Raw genomic sequence first — 21,738 nt, 5'->3', positions numbered from 1 at the left:
AGCAGAGGACCACAGACCTTACAAAGGATGCAACAAAGCAAGGGAGAAAGGAGAAACAAGAATGACCATATTTACTGCAAAGTATTTTAAGGCAAAAGGAAAGCATTCAAGTCCCTGGCTACCACCAAGCTTTACAAAAATCTGAAGAGCAAGACTAATCTCTATTTCCATCCAAAGAAGAGAATAAACAGAAAAGATAATAACCACAAGAATAATGGTATTTAGGAAGGTTTCTGGTGTTACAATCAAGGGCTGACAAGAGCAAGCTGACACGGTATTGCTAGAAAGAAAAAAAATTCATATTTACACACCGCACTGTCTGCATTTAGTGTGCCTTTTGTGCAAAGTCAGGCTTCACATCCTGGAGACGGCCAAGTGCATTTCTGAATTGCTCTGCTTAACCTCTCTGACACATGAGGAGCGAGATTCAGTAGCGTGGATTTGCTCCTTTGCTGGCCAGACCTACTCTCCAGGGATATGATCTCACAGCTGCATAAAATTATCTCCAGCACAAAAGAGAGAATCTCTCACGGTCAGATGGAGCTGCTTCACCACTTATGAAGCCTAGCTGCTGACAAAACAGGCGTGCAATGCTTAAGCAATAGCTATCAAAACACCAGGCAATTTACTGCTTACGTGCCCTTCAACTGAGGATGCTCTTAGTCAGTGACAACTTCTCTTGAGTGAACAAACAGAAATAATATATTTGTCTGAGGTCCTGCAGACCACAAATTGAGGTGGATTTGACATCCTCAGGGCCTTAAAATGCTGCTGTGCCCATGACAAGCGGTGTCCTGGCTCTCGCACCTGCACCCCAGGACCCTTCCTCTGCAGGGGCTCCCAGGGACAAGGCAGCCAGCAGGGAGTCCCCACCCTGAGGTAGTTGGGAAAAAAGTCATTTTTTAGTAAGTAGCACGCCTTGAGCCCAGGTGAGGCCAAGGGCGCTAGGTAGCAGGACACCAGAAGTGCACAAAGAGCAACTTGGGCTGATTGCTCCAACAGGTGACAACCTACCAAGGAAAAAAAGCACATCTTCCTACCAGCCAAAGCACAAGTGAGTCCTTCATTGTCATCCAGGAGAACATCTCCCTGGTGCTGCGCTGAGTCCTTTTCTCCCCCCCAAAACAGAGGCAAATGGAGCCCCTACAACAAGCAGCTTCCTTCTATAGTGTCGCTGGGGCTGCTTTATACCTTCAGCCCACAGGTCCTGCAGTCACCTTCCCAGCATGCTGGCCTTCCCCCTCCACACACCCCGGCAGCACAGCTGACCCGTGTTGGCCATTGCTAATGATGCCTTGCATGCATCTGCATCCGGGAGCCCTGCCATCTGCTTCTGTTTAGGACTTCACTGAGCGTAGGCAAGGAGAAATGTTTTTTTCCTAGTACTGATGAGCTTTTTCAGAGCAGTTTTCTAGCTGAAAGGCTGTGAAATTCAGTGTCAGTCCTCCGTAAGAAAATCCCCCTTCTCTTTATTACAAACAAACCAACAAACAAATCCCAAACCACCACCCTCATCGTAATAACACAGCCTTGTGTGATTTTTCTCATCCATTTTTTGGTATTTTTCTGACTCTCAGACCCAAATCACACTGAGGGCAGCACACCAGAGGAGATGAATGAAGTACTCCACATGTTGAGGCTGCGCTGCCAGCTTGTATTTTACCTCACGGGCCTGAAACCTGGCCTGAGCGTGGGGCAGACACTGGGTGAAGGTGCTGGGTAGCACTGAAGTGCGCCTGAATTTCGGCTGGGTTGTGCCCAGGTGAAGGTGTCTGCGTACAGCCTGGGGTTTCTGATGGTGGGGCTGGAGTGGGACGTGAGGCATGGACCCCCACAAAGCGCATCACACTTGGATATGATTTTTTTTCCCCACCCAAATCCCTGCTCAGGTCTGAGTGGGATTCCCTGTACATGGCAGCCCTGGCAATTCTTGTGAGCCTCAGTCAGCCAAAGCCATGCCAAAATAACCCACTCCTACATGGATATGAGTACGTGCACCGACAGAGGTTCAACCGATTTGCTTCTTAAACACGCCTTTGGCTAAAGCCTGGTCAAAACGTGGCATTTTTGTGCATTCAGGCAGCCAGGCTGGGATGCCGACTGAGGGCAAAAGCCCATCGGAGTCCCAGCGGACAGGAGCACCGAGACCCACCACCACCACCACGGGACTGCGGCCGAGGCGATGGCTGCGGCTCCGGCACACGGTGCACAGGGCTGGGAGATGCATTTGCGGGGCGAGGGAGCCTCCTGTTGGGGAAGACGAATCCTGTCTCGCATGGTCGGGAACGTGTCTGTGAGGAGCTCCACGCAGAGAGAACAGGGATGAGCGAGGCCTTATGTGTTTTGGGCCTTTACCACCCATTTTTTTCAACGCTTCTCAGTCGCTAAGGCTGCAGCCCCACACGGCCCTGCCTCCCCTCTGCCTCCCCCATTTGCCTCCAGAAGCTGTGGGCTTGCAGGAAACATCAAATACCACAGGCGTTGCCCCCAGCCCGTGTACACTGCAGCCCCGGGCACCATCAGGCGGTGAGACTGCTGTGCCAGCACCCCGAGCCTTCCTCTTTCTGGCCACGCTGTGCAATTCCAGAGAGGCCCCTGGGGCCTGGAGAAAGGCGACGAGGATGTGCTGGCACTGTGTCCACACGAAATGTGACCGAGTGAGCCTGGCCCCTGCAGCTGGGACGTGTGGGACATCTGGAAAGCCAGAAGCAATGCGGAGGGGGCGACCACCTTGGTGCTGTGCCTTCACAGGCGTCTGCTCCCCGCCTCGGCTAAGTCAGACGCGGGCCAGGGCTGTGGGCCAGAGCCAGCACGGCTGCCCCAAGCAGGGCAGGGGAACAACCTCGCCTGAGCTCTGGGCTCTGACAGACGAGCTCCAGGGCTTGGCCAACACGTCTGAGGCATTGCCACTCCCAGATGTCTGCTCTGTCTCTCTGCCAGGAGCTACCATGCTCCTAGCTAAGGCAGGAGGACATCTGACTGGGCTTCAGCTGCTGCTGCTGGCCTCCTTGTGCAAGCCTCTCCTTGTGACCTCTCAGGGGGCAGGCCAGACTATGAGGCCAGGGTGCTGAGGTGCAGATGTCCAGCAGCACGGACAGAGGAGCATGGTGGTGGCCTGCAGCAGAGGGTGGCCCAGGCACGTGAGGGTGGCGATGCGTCCCCTGCTTCAGCTGTGGCCAGGGCTTGCCCTCTGCTTGTTTTGCATGGGGAGCAGAGGCTGAGGAAGGAGTGTGCTGCAAAATTGCACCCTCACTTATTGAGCACTGGTTTCTTGCGGCTGATCTATGGCAGATACGAATGCACCAACCCATTTGATTTCTTTTGGACTGTAAGTCCTCTTATTACCCATGGGCCTCCCCCAGACCTGCTCACCCCGTGTGGCAGTGCTGCCTTCTCAGAGCTGTTTTCCTGGGAGGGGTCCCCAAGACTTGGTGCAGGCAAATGCAGCTTCCCTTAGGGCACCCTCAGATGTGCAGCACAAAGCATGTGCGCTTTCCTAGCACGTTTTGGGTATCACGGGACAGAAGGGACCCTGGGTTGGCTGGCACAGTGCAAATCTGGACAATTCCTTTTGAGTCCTGAGTCCTCTCCACTGGCTGTGACAGGTCTGAAGGTCACCTCCTAGAGTCACAGGAGCGAGAACAATTTGACTTTGGAGGGGAAAAAAAAAAGAAAAAAGCACAGAGCAGCATAGCTTTATTGCTGTACTTTGACTAGAGGTGGAGCCCATACGCAGTGGAGAAGAGTGATGTCACCCCAGCCATAAGTTATGTGCTTGCATCCTGGAATTAATTGCCTTACACCCCTCGTTATTTATAGCCCTGATGCCATTCCCAGCAGCCGCACATTGGGTTACTTCTGCTGCGATACCCGAGCACGCTGTGCCCATACGATCTGCAGCACTGGCAGCCGCTGTGTTGTGTGTGCAGATCCCACAGCAACTCGCACCGCTGCCTGCCGACGGAACCGGGCCTGCTCCCTCCTGTGGCCGCCCAGCAAGTACACGGTCATCGGGAACAAAGCAGGGACCAGGATCCTGGGCTGGTGATACCTCAAATCTCCCTCCGCAGCCAGCCCAGGGTTTATTCTGGTGAGGAAGGCTCCTGCCCGTGGAGCAGGGCTGTGCAGGCCGGGTTGGATGGGCAGAAGTGATTCCCGGTGTTGCTGACAAAGCCACATTAAACCTCAGCTGATTTTCCTGCTCGGAGCCAGCTTGCTGGCCACCACTGTGAGCAGCTAGAGCAAGGCCCAGTGGGAGCGAGCAGGGCCAGGAGGCAGGGTGATGTGGGGAGCCGGGTCTGACCTAGCCCCCGGCTGCTGCCTCCCTCGCTGCTGGGGCAGACCCGAGCCAGGCCCCAGCCGATGTGCTTCGTCCGTGCCTTGAACTCAGCGCTGCGGCTGGCCAGAAGCACCCCTGCTGCTGGCACCAGCTGGCAAGCCAAGATTGTGGGCCAGGACTGGGAGTGAGCTGCGTGCCTGCAGAGGGGCTGCAGTTTTGGAGATCTTCTTTTTCACATCTACTGGAAAACTTGTCTTAAATTTCTTTTAGGCAGGATATTTACTGTGTCCGGAACCTCCTGTAAGCAGCATGGGCAGTATGGCTGGGGCTGCTCCCCCGCGTCCCTCTGCTCCCAGGGACAACACCTGTGGGGATGAGTGGGACAGGGAAGAGCAGCCAGACAACTCCTCACACGGGCAGTTCAATGCTTACTGTGGCATGGCCGAGCCGTCGCACCTTAGAGCTATTTTAGCACATGCTGCCTGGGGCCAAGGGTGACCGCAGCTCTTCCTCCGGGATGCGGAGGTGTTCACCTTCTGCCCAGCCGCCGCTTTCTGACCAAAAGCAGCTGAAGGACAGTGAGAGCGAGGGCAGCAGCTGGGGCTGGAGGCCGGGCTGCAGCTCGGGTCCCTCCTGGCCGGAGCTTCTGCTTTGCATCAGTGCCAAAGTCAGCAGCAGCCATGTTCAATGAGAAACAATCAGCGACTTTCACACATCAGGAAACGCCAGCTTTACTGTCTGTTAGAAAATATGTATGACACAGTAATCAGATTCGTTTTATTAAAAAACTTGCAATAAAATTCCTCAGAATTCACAATCTTAACTTTGATAGTTGCAATATTTTACTAGTACATAGTAACACAGTCTCACATATTTACATTATAATCTTCTATATAACAAAAATAGCCGTGTTGTACTACTGAATAACGCTTCAAATATTAGCCTTGACATTTTGGTACTTCCCCCAGCTGAGTCACTGTCCATGCTCTTTAGCATTTACAGTATATAACAAAGCAAGATGAAACAAAAAAGTGTGTGCCCCATGATTTCAGGCAAATCCCTTTAAGGTGGTAGCTTTCTGACTCCCACATTTTTCAAGAGATAAAGTGCATTGAAAGGGAAGATGTACACATTACAAAGTATCAGCAGAGAGTTAAACTATATGTGCAGTGCTGTACAGAAAGTAATGCTAGGAAAAAAGGCTTGCTTCACAAACTGCTACTGCTCTTTTTTGGCAGCAAATTCACAGGTAGCAGGAAAAAAAGCTAACTAAGGAAAAGAACTGCCTATGCAAGTGCTACAGTATGATTTTGCTGTGGTCTTTCTCTAGGTGTTTCCTACACCAAAGTGTAACAACCTGAAGAAAGGAACTTTATCTTATTTGTGGAGCTGAAGGGCAGTTCCCACCGTCAAAAAGAGCATAACACGGTCAGGCTACGGAAAGCGCCTGCAGTACCAGCAAGAGCTTCAGCCAAGAATAGGCCCCGGTCCTGACGGACCTGCAGACAACAGAAGATGCGGCGTGCAAGTGAGTTCACACGTGTGTGTGTGTGCATGTGTGCAACAACCCTGCCACATCCCCCCAGCTTCCTCGGGCTGTCAGCCCCGCCAAGCAGGGCCAGGGCTGAAGCAGAGCCGCTCTCGGTGTCCGCAGCAGGACCGACAGCAGCCTGTGAGAATTTCACTGATACAGAACATTGTCTCCTAACTGGAAATTATTTTGGTAAGCTGTGTGCTGATGCATGTGGTATTTATTTTGTTCTTTTTTTTTGCCTTCCCTTTTTAACATTGGCATTTGCTGGTATGGCTGTGCAGTGTGTGAGAGAAGACATTGTTGGAAAAACTTTGGAGCCATCACTGGAAAACAGAATACTTCTGCTCTGTTCATGAACTGTGTACAAATGGGACATTGTATTTTATTATTTATTTTTTTTTGGTTTGCTTATAAACTACTCTAAATAAAAATAATTCTCTTCTGGAAATGGATGGAATGTATATTTGGACAAGTACAAAACCATTTTAAATGCTCACTAAATACAAGGAACATCTTGCTATAAAAGTAACAGACCCTCCCACCCACTGTCCCCTCTTTACATTTCTAATTACAAAATGGTACAGTCATTTCAGGTTCCTAAACATGAAACAAGAAGTGAGGGTGGTATTACGTAAATACAAAACATTTAGATATTGACATCTGTAATAACCGTATACATTCAGAGCAACCAAGCGCCTTGATCTTATTATTTTTAACACTACACAGGACTGAAAAATCAGGAAATAAAAAGAGAAAACACTATTTCTTCTTTTTGTCTTTTTTTTTTTTTTTTTTGCATTCACTCCAGAAAGAATGAACTTTCACCAATTCACAATTAAAATAGTTGGGAGGGGCAAGATTAATTTCAGATGGAAAACTCATCCGTTGGCTTTCCAAACTCCACAAGGCATTTAATTCCTCTCATCTTCTCTGTTTCTCTCTTTGAAATACAGCTTGTGCTCAGAAAGCTTTTTTTTTTTTTCTTTTTTTCTTTTTTTTTTTTTTTTTTTCCCACAGAACAGAAGTGCCAGGGAAGAGAAAGCACTGGGAGCAGCTCCTGCCTGGCGGGTGTCAGCTGCGCAGCAGAGGGCACCCTTGGCCCTCGCTCGTCGCCCCCAGCCCGCAGCTGCCAGCTGCTGCACCCGCACCCGAAAGCCCACCTGGCTCCCCTGCCAGCTGCAGAGCGATCAATTAGTGCAGGTAAGGGCTTGTCTGAAGGAAAGGACTGCTTGCCTTGGATCAGTTGTCCCTGTTCAAAAAGTCTGCTAAAACAACACCTCCACCCTCATTTTCCCTTTCCCCTAAAATATTTCCTTATGCTGTTTTTTGCTGCTGCTTTAACTGACTTGATTTATATCTGTCAGACCGGTTGCCCCGTATATGCTCAAACACTGCATCTGTAAACCAAATGAGCCTGTTTGCACTCAGTGCTCCTCAGTGAAGCAGCAATCCAGCAGCAGCTAACAGGCAGCAGCCCCGCTTACGAAGCGGTCGGGTTCCCCTGAATCTGCCCAAGGCCCAGGGCCTGCCTCTTCTTCAGCCCCCACGCTGAGCCGTATCACAGGACATTTATCTGTGAGCCCTTCTACGCTACCAGGACAATGCACAGGGCACACCCGAAGGCGCTGACCCTCTGCACTGTGGCTGCCTCCCTCTGGCTGGGCGCTACATGAGGTTAACTAACTGCTTCTGTTTGGACTCGCCCTGGCCCACAGCTCTATCAGACCAGTAACTTTCACCCTACAACCGGGCTCTACAAGAACAACGGGTAAAAAAAATCTCCATTATTGCTAGTGAAATAGAAGGCCATAAATGACTATCAGTTTTCTCGGTTTGCACAGACTGTAAACTCACACTCCTGGCTTATTTCACACTATATACTCATCAGCTTTTCTATGGACAATGACCAGGAAGGAACAAGCCTCTTACAAACACAGCCTGGGAGCTGCCCGCTGCCCAGCCCGAAAGGCATCTCCCGCTGTTGAACATAACCTGTGTCGTCATTTCAGTACAGACCAATCGTCACAACAAGGGCTTGCAGCCTCGAGATTATCCATGAAGGCTCGTGCCCTGATCTTTGCCCATTAATCACTGAATCCCCTCAAGAGGCTGCAGCGTACATTCAAAGGAAAAAGTTGGTAAGGCAAAAAACTGGAAAATTCATATGATGACTGCACTCCAGGTTTAACCAGAATGGGAAATGTAACATGTTTTACAGAAAATCTGTCACTGTGTACTGATGACTGAAAGTAGAGGTGTTAAGTGATCTGCAGATACCTGCCATGGCAATCCTTCTGTATGCAAACATCTTCTGAGCTCAACGTTTTTCAAGTTGGACAAGCGTTTCTTTTTATTTAGCAAAGGGGAAAAGAGGGTGGATTAACAGGTGCAACAAGAAAGACTTCGAATCACAAAATGCATATTCCTTGTGAAACATTGAATTCTGAGCTAGATCTGTCTCCAGTGCTTGGGTTCATTTTGTTAACAAAGTCAGAACGTATCACAAACTGGTCATTCAACAAGAGACGAAGTATGGACTTTCTTGCAACAGCATCTTCTGGATCTGATCCAGACGTCATTAAATTAAAGCAGTGAGATCCTAGGGACCTCTCATAGTATGCGATCTCAGTTTTTTTTTCAAGTTGCTTCTGTAAAGCCTTTTTCTTTATTGCCAGGTTCTTTCACATATGGAAACGCTCTAAAAATGGCAGCAGCTTCTGTTTTCACTACAATGCAGTTTCCATAGCTGCATCAATGTACTTGTATATGCATATGTGGAATTTTAATTCTATAGATTGCTTAAAGAACAAACTGCAGCACTACCATTGTCCCTGTCCTGTTTTTGAGGCTCTGAAGCAGTTGGGAAAAAACAAACCTCAAACTCTCAGCAAGTGCCAGACCTGTGCCCGCAGCAGAATGGGTGAGCTGAGGAAGGGATGCAGCAGAGCTGGTGCCTTGCACACCCACATGCACGCATTAGGTTGGGTCCGAGCACAAAACTCTGCCCATGCAACTTTTTACATCTTCTACCTATTGAACGGGCCTTTGGGAAAGCAGTTCAGTGAAACCCATGAAAACCAAAGGGAACTTGGAGCACGGGCTCTGCCTGTCCAGGTTTCCTCCTGCAACCCAGCCGGAGTGAAGACAAGCTGGTGAACGCTTTTCCCACACTGTGCTCACCAATGGGAAATAAGAGAAAAGAGCCTCAGGTGACAGGAACAGGAAGAGTTTACAGAGACACACAATGAGCCTAGTGACAAGAACATTTTCTCAGAGCTGTGCTGCCTTCTGGCCACCGGCCCTGTGCAGGACCGACCCCCGGTCCCAGCCGTGCTGTCCAGACAGCAACAGCTGCAGCAAAGCCATCCGCACCACGGCACGAGTGTGCAGAATTACACACCTGAGCACTTTTTTTTTTTTTCCCCTCCTGGCTGCAGGCTAAAGGCTGCTCTCTGTTCTGAGCAGGCAGGGCCGTGCCCCCAGCATCCGAATCCCACCTATTTAATGCCAGAGCCCTGGTGTGGCGGGCAGCAGTACCGAGGAATCACAAAATGCTCAGGAAGGGACCGATCGCACCCAAACCTGCCAATGAGGAGATTTAGTTTTACCCTATGAGGAATCACAGGGGAGGGATTCACATAGGCAAAACTGTGCACGGGCATGAGGATCTACAGAATTAAGGCTTTCGCATGTGTTACAAACATACCTCTGGGCTCTTAATATTTATGAAGCACCTCAAATTGCCAAGGCATTTCCCAGGTTATATATACAAAGGACATTTGAGCCAGGACCTGCTTTAGGAAAACATTTCCATTTGACCCAGGGTCTTAAGTATACTATAGAAGACCTGTTGAAAATACTGTGATTTCAGAGCAAGTCCAACATTAGCCTTAAGTGCTTTTCTGAACAAGGACGGATTAAAACATTTACTTAAGTGCTTTCCTAAGTTCTGCCTTCAGTGCTGTGTAACCTGGCCTTGCACTTGTTATCACGTAACAGCGCTCAGAGCTACACAATACCTGAGGAGAGAGATGGAGAAACATCCTTCCTGAGCAAAACTGCAGAATTTGGAAAACAAAAGCGGAAAGTCTCCTGACCAGATTTGCTAGGATGATTCTTCTGAAAGACCATAATATGGTGGTGCACAAAATCATCTCACCTAGCCTAGCACCCTATCCCTGATGGTGGCCAGCCCTGGCCCCTGAAGGACCAGGTCTAGGATGGGATACTTACAGAAAGAGCATGCAGAGTGTGATCCCTCTCCAAAATCCTTTCCCAGCTTCTAGAGGTATGGGCAGGGTCTCAGTTACAGTCTGTGTGCTGTCCTGTTGAGCACAGCTCCCTTTAAGGATTTTGCCTGCAAATGACCCACTTCAGCATCACCTGCCTTGCTTTTTTTTTTTTTCCAGCCTCTTGTGCAAACACAGACCTCGCTTGCTCTGCTGTGCTGTGGGGGACTCCATTACAGCAACAGACAATTGGTCAGTTTGTCCATTAAGTTAATTCAGCTTGTAAAATAAAATGAAGACTTTGTGACAGGTCCTCTGAAACCCACATGACACAGCCAGGAGTTCTGTTTGCGTGCTGGGTGCCGCGGGCGGATGTTAGAGGATCACTGACAACTTGGACATCGTGTTCGTGATGTTCCTGTGACATATAGCACTCAGGCTCCAGCACTAGGGAAGAAACTGTACCAGTGTGTGTTCTTTCCATAGGGAGCCCTGACTGGGTATATAACCAGCTTCTCTTTCCCCTGAAGTCACTCACAATGAATTTCACTCCTATGTGAAGGGCCGGTATGAGGTATAAGCACCACTTAAATCCTACTTCATTACTTCCAGAGCTTAAGTGGAGCTGATGTGATTGGTACCTTGTGTGAACTCTTGTGAAGGGGTGAATTTCAGCATCGGCTCCCCTGATAGTGTGGGCCTTTCCCAGAGTGGCAGGGAACAGAGGAGATATTAAAGAATAAGGAAAATGTGATAACAGAACCACAACTATTGGCAAGAGTGACTCAGCCGCACCCTCCGGAACAGTCTCTAACTTCCTTTTTACAACAAACAGATTCCCAACTGCTTGCATCTCTTTAATTAAAAAGAGATGTTCTTTTGAATGGCATATAAAAATGTAACAGCACATATCTGGATCATGGTTTTGAAGCCTCAAACATACCCTGCAATTTAGGGACTAAGAACATCACAAAAAATAAGCTATAAAATGAACAAAACCAAAAGTATGGAGGATAATTCTTCCTTCTTCCTGTAATAAAAAAGCAAGTTGTCCAAAATTTTAGGGATAGTTCTAACCACATTTGTTCCTGAATAAGCTCTGATAAAATGAATTTTGGGTGGGAGCTGTTTTCCACAGCTAGTGAATAAATCCACAAGGAAGATTAAATATAGCAAGAATGCTAACAGTTGCGTTTTGAGATGCTGCTGTGACACAAGTGAAGATGTTTGACCTCTCCATGAAATTTCGATGTAAGACGAATCATTGATTCTGCTGACCTACTTGGGAGCCAGTAATGTGATTCAAATCATCTGACTGTCAACAGAAAGCATTTACTCTTGTAAAACAGTTAGCTAAGAGGGCTTTTTCACAGTTGAATATTTTGAAAAATGAAATCATAGATTGAACAAGTAAAAATAAGCTTTTTTTCCTGGAAAGCATAATTCAGTATGGACTAATAATAATCACAGGTCATTATTATTTAGATATTTTGATTTGTGTTGCTTCTTATTTACAAATTCCTTCCTCCCTACCCAAAATGTTTTGGTATATATACTTATATAAATTGCAAGTATTCCGTTATGCTTGCAGCAGTGTTAACAGGGACTCTGGAGGGCAGTGAACCACCTGAACTCTTGTGTTGGGTAACAAGCTGGCAAAAACTGCAGTAAAAAAAAAAAAAAGAGAGAGAAAAAAAGGAGAAATGCAGAAAGAAAAAAAAATAAAACAAAAAACAAAGCGGTAAGTAAACATTTCATCCAGCTGCCTCCTGCCTCATTAACAATTTCTGACACTGATATCAGCATCTCCGGACCCCTTCTAAGAACATCTTTTTTTGTCTGCATAATGCACAGCTGTTAACAAGCACCCTCTGGAAATCCCTCAGACACTCTTTCAGCCTACTGGTCAGATTCTGCTCTGTAAAGTTAAGCAAAGATGCAATGTTACACTAGATCTTTTCCAGCTATAGCCCTGTAACTTGAAGGAAGGCTGTCAATGTACTGACCACTACTGATAGCATAAATCTAGCAAAGGACCAGACGGACAGGGTGAAGCTTAATGCTTTTCTTTCTCTCCCTCAACACTGTACCATACTTGTCTCAAATAGAGCTCTACGTAAAAGTCAACATAATGCTGTTTTAAACCAAATCTCTGCAATCTTTTTTAATTCAGAGCTCTCTTACAAATAAAGCCCTTCAGAATACACAGTTTCCAAGGCTCCACTTAATGAAAGCAGGCTTCACATTATTACAGGGTGCTGGTGCACCATCCTTCTGAAGCCCTGTGTGCTTCATAAAGAAGCAACAGGCAATGATACATCCTGGAGTTGGATCACAAAGTGACCAGTGAACAGGAATTCAGGTTTCTGGATTGAACTCTTGAAAAAGCTGGGCGTCAGTCAACAAAAATAGCGTGTCTATCCATAACTATAAACAAACAAATGTAACAAACATACGTCTTTTCCAAAAGAAAAAAAGAAAAGAAACAAAAACCCAATCGAACAAGTGTAGAAAACACTCAAGCTGTCATTTCAGTTGCGTATTTATGAGCCATGAAGAGTTACATGACTGCTCTCAAGCACGTGGGTAAACTGGAAGTGTTCATCTCCCGTGTGAACAAACCAAACGTATGTAAGTTGATGAAACTGCATCCAGGCAGACACAACTGTTGCTATTGCTTTTCGTGACCATCTCAGAATGGAGTGTGCAGGAGTGACAGTGCTCTGGAGGCATGTGCATGACTGGTCCAAATCCTAGAAAGCTGACTCGGTCCCTCCCTGTGACCCTCCCCTGTAGTTTAGTGTCGGAGCTCTGTTTGTTTTTCAAGACTTCACCTCTTCGCAGTCTTGATCAGTGGAAAGCTCCACATCGGAGAGTCCAACCTCCATTGCCATAATCAATGAAATATCTGAATCACTGCTGACTGCTGGCTCCTGTTCATCTGTGAGGGCGGAAAAGACAGGAAAAAGGCATTATGTTCACATCTTTCTTACATGTCAAAGGATTACTATTTTTCAGGTTTGCAGATAGGACCCAAAGGCAGATCCAGGTTTCTTCACAGCTGAGGTTGTGCTCTGTTTCCAAACTTTGCTCTTATTCAATATCTGTCTAAAATATTTCGAAAACATCACAAATTCAACCCCATCTGTAGAGAGAAACATGATGACAAGGAGCCTGGATGAGTAGTACTTTCTTCCCTTCCTCATCCTCCCAGGGCTCTCTGTTCAGGCCTTTCATCCCCATGACCTTCCTCTCACACACCTGAGCACGTCCCTCACCTTCTTCCCCTTCCCCGACCTGCCATCATCCTACTCTCTCCCCCAAAGGCAACAAGGTAAGGATAAAATCATGGGCACATGGTGGAATGGCTTGGTCATCAGGAAAACATCTCTAACAGGAAAAAAAATCTGCCCAGACCCTCACTAGGTGATAGACTCTCTGTTCCCAGAGGCTTTCATAATGTTGCTAGGCAAATTCCTGGAAGGAGCAACATGGGGGTCATTAGTTCTGCCCCAGCACATGGGACGAGGCTACTTGCCCCCTCTGGTGCCTTCTCTCTCATTTTCAGGCCTCTTTTCTGCCCACCCTCTGCTTTGATCTGCAGGCACCTTGCAGGTTCCTGATCCAGTCCAAAGGGACCTACCGTAATCCACCACGATCCCGAATACAGAAAGAATCAGATTATTGACTTTTGCAAACTGCAAATCCCATCAAAACTACAAGTGTGGGAGGAATAACTTATTTTTGTTTTGATCCTGCAGCGCTTACTCTGTATGTATTTAGTAGCAGATAAAAGCAACAGATTTTAAAGGACTAAAAGCTAATTTTATTTCAAGAACAATCAGGAGAAGCAGAGTGCATTGGATCTCTGGGGAGATTTTCAAAGGCACAAAAATTACTTGGGTGGCTGAGTCCCTGAGAGAAGAAGTTGATGGTTTGTATGTTCAAGCGGTTTAATTACAACGATGGTACTTACACTGTAACAATACAATGTATTAAAATCTGTAGCAGTTTTTCCTTTACACATTTATTTTTCAGACAATAGAAGCAGAGCTTGACTGATGCTAAAAAGTCTAGAAGTTGAATATCTAAAAAATAACAAATATGAAAGATTACAGGGAAGCCAGGAAAACAATAACTTCTCACAGTTTAATTATTCACTTGAAGCTAAGTGAGCACAATTAGTCTCCTCTCAAGAGCTACATGATTTTTAAGTCAGTTCCAGAGAAAAAACATTTATTTATTTGTGCTGTGATTAGACCTCATGTTCTGGAGAGAAAGCTTCAGTGAGGTCTGCATTATTCAAACTGAAAGAACCGGTGTGTTCCTTTAGAACCCTCCCTATTTTTCACCCTGGATTATTTTTATACTTTCTTGATTGCAAGATAAATAATTAATACACACAGCCTCTCTATAACTGCATTTTTTTCCCCATCAATATGACAGTAGTAAAACGTTTCAAGGCATTGCTTCAGACTATAAATATTTCTCCTGGGGGAGGAGTAGGTACTTACAAACTGAATGGTACGTCACGTAGACTTCAATGGGCTCCAATGACATGGAACCGTTGGGTGAACTGCTAGACGCAGGAGTGCAGAAGTGCAACACCATGGCCTAGAGCACTGTCTGTAGTGGTGACAGCTCCCTGAGCCAGAACCATGTGGTTCCAGACCACTGGAACCAGTGGTGATGAACTGGAATTCGTCAGTATAACTAATACAATTCTTAAAAAACAAGGACAATAGTGGTTTAAATGTTGACCCAAGAGAAAGTTTACATTCTCCTGACAGAGTCCCCAAGGCACAGCCGTGTTAAATAGCCAGTTGGAGCGTTTTGAGAGCAAGGTGACTTTCACCTGAATGAGAGCTGTGCAGGAAAGAATGGGCTGAATGGTGGGAGTGAGCCACGTGCATGCTGAATGGGCCGTCCAAGTGGCCAACACCAAGTGTCAGAGAGCCAAAGGAAAAGTGTTTGTGGTGCTGAAATGTTATTACAAGATCTGCCATTCCTTCCAGGGCTGCACAGCAGAGAAAGATCTCAACTGCCTTCAAACTGGACAGAACAAAGCAGATCTACAGCTCACCTACCGACTTTCTAACCCATTTAGGTACAGAAGCACAAGCTTCTCAAAATAGCAAACTTGAATTTTACATTAAGAACTTTATGTAATTACAGCAACTCTTCCTTCTTAGTCCTTACAAACTACAGGCTCTGCAGTTTGTTTTCTTTGGGACTGAAGTGCAGGTCAGTAAGAAAAATGAACAAAGGATCCTAAAAATGTCCACGTGCTGGCACTGCTTCTCCAGTTCTGCAGAAGTGCCCAGGAACATGGATGCTCCATCTCCCTTGCTTGCTAACAGTACAGTTGTTCAAAATCCTAAAGCTGCAGCCCGCTGCTTCAGCAGAGTGAGGAGAAAAACTTGGACATCACCACTCCTTACTCCTTTCCCTTCTGCAGAATCAACACTGACATTTCTTTGGCAGATGCAGGCAACACAAGGAAATTAATGCATCCCTCAGCATTACGTGCTTGATCCCGTAAATAGGAGTCCTACTACTGACCGCAACACGCACATGATGGATCTCAGGGAGGCTGCTGAGGTTACACCATCTGCTGGTATCTTTGGGTGCAGACCTGGCTGTAAGTCTTCAAACTGCTTTGCTTTGCCTCCCCCACACAGCACAGGCTTTCTAGACCAGTGGGAGGGTTTTTGTTGGCCAGCTGCTCAATAACATGAGCCAGCGCAATTAGGGACCTTTGTTAAAGGTAAGCAAACTGCAAGTGCCAGGAGCTTGGCCTGCATTTTGCATCCCTGACTTTTAGATCCCATTTACAGTGACAAAGCTTACACAGTCACACAGTTCTCCAGAGCATGCCTGATTCACTGTTGAGAATTTTTATGACATTTTTGCAAGTTTTGTAAAATTTATTGTCTGTCTTAAAGCTCTGAAATAAGGTGAGGACCTCAACTTTTTCAGTCAAGATCTCAGCTTTCACTTAAAAATAATTAAATCTTCAGAAGCAAAAAGGAAATAGTTTGTTGTTTCTTTTTAATTTAAAATATTTACACAGTTTTTATTCTGTATCACTTGTGATTTTGGATGTTTGATATTGACAGCCCTGCCTAACAACAAATACTATAATACTTTCACCGTGCTTTATAGCATTTCATGCCACAGGCATAAAGCCTTTTGCTTAATGAAGCAAAAGGCACATCCCAATCTGCTTTTCAGCCTGAGCGCTAGCGCCTACAGCCAGCAACTGTAGACCTCACTGCCACATTCCTCTCATGTCAGTGAAACGCAATACACCACAGCATGCTGCCTACTTCCAGACAGACTTTTTCCATTTACTTACATTCCTTGACACACATTCATTTGAGAGAGGCACAATAAAACAAACTCTTTCTCTAGTCAATGTTACCTTAAACTTACTTACACAGGAACAATATTACCCCACAGATACGGAACTGTCCTACACAACAGTAGTAAAGCCTTACTTGTTGCAAAGTTCATAAAGCAATGTTTATATTGGAGTATAATTGCAATCAAACAAGGATGAAAATAGCTAATTACTCTGGTGCTTTAAAACAGTAAGACTGCACTCTACTAATGGTTATCTACTGCTGCTGCTGCTCCTAACACTGAGTAAGTGTGTAGCTGCCACAGACTAATGAATATTCCAAAACAAAAAAGTTAGGCTACAGTTTCTAAGAATTTGACACTGTGTGCAAGAGTCTTGGGAAGGACTTAAGCGTTCAGCACTGAGTGAAAAGTGCATTTACAAAAATGCCACGTGCTGCATGTAAACATACAGGCATTAGCACAAACCAATGTAATTGTAATGACCTAAGCAAGGATGAGGAGCAAATCAATGCAACTGTGGTGGGTTTTGCACTCATAGAGGCCTCACTCCTGCTCCCTTCTGTGCTCCTTCCAAGGAGGCTGCACCAGATGCTGAGATTCCCTACACGTTCACAGGGCTGGAAAAGCTGCAGAACCCGCTGGCTGGGCTAAGAGGTCTGCAATCAATCTGCACCCAGGAAATCAGCAGAAAAAGAATACAGTAAAATGTTATTCAGCTAAAGCTGCTCAGCATTGAACACGTGTAAAGTTTGCCTAAGATGATAGACTTCTTTCCCCCTCTGGACCTCCAGGTAGCTCTCTGCTATTACATCCTTCTGGGAGTAAGTAGGGAAGTATTGATTATTACATGTCAAATGAGAGCTGTCACCAAATGTGTAATTCATCTACTGAAAGTGTAACTAAAGGCAGCAATCTCCTATTCTTGTGGATTAAAAACATGGGCCACAGCAATAAACTATTCAGCTGGGAGACAGTCTCCCTTCCCTCATCTATTATCAGCGCTCCATGAACTAATTCAGCATACTAAGAACTCAGTCTTGCACTCCATGCAATTAAACCACTGCACGGAGCTGTGCAGCTGCTAATGATTTTCTTCATCTTATGTCAGGAATCAGAGAGCAAGAAAAAGCTGCTATCGTGCTACTGACTTAGGTGTAACCTATTTGCCTATCTTTAAAGCTGAGCATTTAGCACAAGTCATTTTTCTTTCCAGACTTTCCATTCTTGACAGTAGATGCCCAGCTTTGAGGAGAAATGAACAATTATTGATTTCTTCATCTAATTAAATACTTAGAAAAAAATATTATTAGTTATTACCCCTTCTCTAGGTGGCAGAAATTGTAGAGCAGACAATGGGACTCCAAAACCTGGTTCTGACAATAAATATATGGCAAAAAATGGGCTTTATTTCATTACTCATTTCACACTTTCACTACTGTGAAATATATCCAATTTCATACCACTTCATCTTCTGAAGGTAGAACCAAGCCGATTCACACAATCTCAGGTGACAGGTATGCCCTCAGGTATAGAAAAATATCTAAAATTTATATGGTGGCATAAACCTTATTCTAATCTGGTGCTCACTTCTATTAAAAAAACATTGTCCCCAGTCAGATGTGTCTCAAAGCATTTTGCTCCAGAAGAAAACAGAAATGTGACCATCAGCTGGAGCTCTGAGGACACGAGAAGAAAATACATCCAGGGTCATTAGAGGCATCAGTATGGGACCTTTACAAAAACAGATTCTGGTCAGGACAAAGCCACAGTGACCCGCTGAGGCAAGCAGTGTTTTTCAGACTTTGCTTCCAGTGTAACAACCTGAACACGCTATCCATCACATTTGATTTATGACAGGGAGAGAGGAGACATTTCTAGAGCCCTCCATTTTTCTTTGCCCAAGCACGCACTTTACTATTACAGAGCTTATTGCTCCCTCTCAGCGCAACCTTGCCACAGCATCGCTTTGCTGCTTATGATCCACAAAAAAAAAGAGCACAGTCCTATTAAGTTAGTACTTCAAATGGCAACTAGTTCCACAACAGTACCAATCATATTTCTTTTATTGCTACGACCGTCTTCTGTAAAAACACTATTGATTCTTAAAATTATTCTCGAATTAATCATCCAACACTTTTTATTGGATCATTTGATAAAATAAGTGCCAAATTCCTTCCATATCATCTTGATAATCATAACACTTTAGATCAGGCCATAATAGCACCAACAAAACAACTGAAATAAAAGGCACTAAAAAATGCCTATAAAATCTCTAATGCAAAAGAAGCAGTGGGAATATGTTTGAGTGGAGAGGGTTATAAAAAACCTGTTACTAACACGGTTCTTTTGTACACAGAGGCTAATAAAATGGATGAAGAAGTCTGGCTGGCTGCAATTGAGAACATAGTCCTGGGGAAGTGTTTTATTGGTATTCCCTAGCATTTCAGACAAACTTATCTGCACAGCAAGGGGAAAAAGTACTTGAGCATAGTAAGTCTTTTTGGAAGAAAAAGTTGGAGTCTTTTCTACAGACAACAAGCCAGAGTTCTGTGAATGCACTAATGGCAACATTGCTTCATCCTGAGGATAATGCAGACAGCATCTGAAACACATTGCAAAGACTATCCAAACATCAGCACACCAGAAAGAACCAAATGCTGTGACCTGACAAGGTTCAGTTAAGAAATCATTTCAAAAATGCGTTTAACTGGATCTAAGTGGCCAAGGGACTTCATAGGTGGGCCCGGACATGACATAAAACACAAGTATCATTTGCAAAGCCAACTTGTGTTATGTTAGTGAGTGAAAGGGTAACAAGCTTTCTTTAATCTTTCTGTAGGAGGTATATCTTTGGAGAATATACAGCATCTTTTCATGGGAAATAGCCAAAGATGCAGTTCCTCATCTTCAAACGCCCTGCGGTATGAAGGGGTAGCATCACCATCATTCTAGAGATGAGCTACTGAGAGGGAGAGACATGACTGTTCAAAGTATTCACTAACTCTGGGTGTCCAAAGAAGAAATCCTACAACTCATTTTTCAGCTACAGCATTAACCTACACATTGTATGCCCCACGCATATCTTCTGCTACCTTCAGGTACAGCTGTAAGTACTCAGTACTTCTGGAAATCATATCTCAGTATCTCAGATTAAACATCAAAAAAAAAGGTGGGGGGACACACATTAGTAATGCAACCAATTTTCTGAAGCCTAAATTTGGGCAATAAACTTTAATACCAGTTACCTGAGAAGACATCTTGTGTTTTGGCAAGACCAATAAACAGCATGGAAAGTATCACCACCCAAATGTTCTATCCAAAAAGGGAAAACAAAAACAAAAACAAACAAACAAACAAAACAACAACAACAAAAAAAAAACCACAAATAAAGACATATGATATAAAACACATGGAATAGATAGCAAACACATTCGCAGAAAGTTGAGCAAAAGGGGCAGAACACATACCAGATGTTATTGCATGGAGACACTTGGACCTGATTGGCTGGAAAAGCAAATTTTTTTTTTCCACTTATATATGTATATACATTTTAATGAGCACATACTACCTCTCTGGAATTCTGTCCATGAACCAATATACAAGTCTTTGATATTCACAGCACGTAGTAAAATCATTTTAGGAGTCAACACTTTGGTGATTTGTCTTCTGCCTATAAGAAGCTGGCTGACATTTTGGGAACTCTTGATCAGCTGTCTCAGAGGGGAGCTGCCAGCCCTCTTTGTGATACAATGAACATGCCTCTGCCAAGTATGACACAAGAAAACCTAGAATTTTTGCTTCTGATATGCTTTCCTCTTTCTCCTTACTCTTATGGGTCATGCTCATTATGTTCCTGCCCTTGGACCAGCACGAAAACTCCTTCTGTGGCCTAGTTACTGCAATATCATTTTCTCCTCTCCCCATGCCTAGGGTCTTTCCTCTTGTCGCTTGGAAACTCAGTCAAAATATACTAAGAGAAATTATCTGAACAGTTGATGCAGTCATCGCACTAAGGTCTCTTGCACTGACCTCCATTCTCTCGTACCAGCTAATCCCCATGTTTGATTGCCAGACAAGAACCATGCTGCTTCCTTTGCAGCAGGGTGTCCAGCCTCTTAAACCTTTTTCAAAGCTGCTTTTCCCTTCCTCTTCGAAGCCCTCCCACTGTCTGGAAGATGAGAGCAGCAGTGGGATGATGCTGCACGCCCTTCTTACCATTTGCCACTAGACACAGTCAGTGCCAACATGCCACACCAGCTGTAACTCTGGTCAGGAGAGCATGTTCATTTGATGACCACGGTAAATTTTAGAAATAAACGTTAAAAATTATTGTTATTTAGAACACATGAAATTATTCATGCATTCGATTCAAAATCAGAAAATAAGATCTCTCATAAAAAGGGAAAAGATTCAGAAATACCAAAGAACTGTGCTGCAACCACATGGCAGTTTTGATCTTAAGGACCTTAGTGACTTAAAGATTTTCAATTGTGAAAGATTTTAGCTTCTTTTGGTAACATCCTGACATTTCCTACACTTCTCTAAGAATCTTAAGAAACATTAAATTAAATTTTCCATTTCACGTTGAACAAACCCTCCTGATACCTACCCTGAAGTCAGCCCTGCCATTCCTGTGGTTGGCCAGGAAGTTGAGTTAATTTACAAAAATGACTGAAAATTAACTTAAAGAAAGGTTTTCTAGGTTAGCAGCTGAACAGGCTGGCTCAGTCACAGGGCAAGTATTGCAGCTAACTTCAGGAGAGAAGCATACTGAAAGCATACTGAAAGTAGAGAAAGGAAGAGGTGCTCCCTTCTTTTCAACATCTGCAGGCTGTCCCTGCTGCACCACGATGCTAAACCTATAAACTGTCAGGTGAGCTCTGGAGGCTGCTTTTTTACTTTGTTTTCTTGGCAGCTGCTGAATGACCAGGACTCCTCGGTGATGCTGCAAAACAAATAGCATTAAGTGATGAAGTTAAAAATGATCATGCTTGTTCATGTCAACAGTACGTAAGGAATATTGCAAGGACTTCTCCAGTAGCCGAGGTGAGAAGTGAGCACGTGTTATATGCTCTACGGCCTACTGGCAGGCTGGCATAATAAAGGGACTTTACATACAAGAAGTATAACCACACAATGTAACTGTGTATATCACAGCTTCCATGGGCTATATACTGGTGACTGCTGCTGTCACTGAACTTTTCTGTTTATATTTTAAGAACACATGTCAGCAGTGCGCTCTGCTTCCTGCAAGCCTGAAAGCAGAAGGAAATTACAGTCTGACTCAGACGCATAATGCACTAGATTCAATGAACAAGTACCTAATGGTA

The 21,738-nt window shown here is 45.1% G+C and overlaps 1 protein-coding gene and 1 long non-coding RNA gene across 4 annotated transcripts in view; one reads left to right on the top strand and one right to left on the bottom strand.

Moving 5' to 3' along the window:
* The window catches only part of LOC121069081, a 29,829-nt gene extending 17,318 nt beyond the window's left edge, over positions 1–12,511 (top strand). Inside the window, exon 3 of the long non-coding RNA XR_005819235.1 lies at positions 3–12,511. This is a non-coding gene — a long non-coding RNA (uncharacterized LOC121069081). The remainder of the gene's footprint in view (positions 1–2) is intronic.
* RNF150 (ring finger protein 150) overlaps positions 6,166–21,738 on the bottom strand; it is a 120,395-nt gene continuing 104,822 nt past the window's right edge. The window contains exons 7-8 of one of the 3 annotated variants that reach the window (XM_040554795.1): positions 14,019–14,130; positions 12,849–12,983 (exon numbers count right to left, since the gene is read on the bottom strand). In XM_040554795.1, the coding sequence (XP_040410729.1) occupies positions 12,980–12,983; positions 14,019–14,130 (116 nt within the window). In that variant the 3' untranslated portion in view covers positions 12,849–12,979. Of the gene's footprint in view, positions 12,984–14,018; positions 14,131–16,994; positions 21,354–21,738 lie in introns of those variants that run through there. The other 2 variants (XM_040554794.1, XM_040554796.1) reach the window with 2 other exon arrangements.

This window comes from Cygnus olor, chromosome 4, assembly GCF_009769625.2.
Source record: "Cygnus olor isolate bCygOlo1 chromosome 4, bCygOlo1.pri.v2, whole genome shotgun sequence".
Lineage (NCBI taxonomy): Eukaryota > Metazoa > Chordata > Aves > Anseriformes > Anatidae > Cygnus > Cygnus olor.
This window is presented reverse-complemented; position numbering and strand designations above follow the sequence as displayed.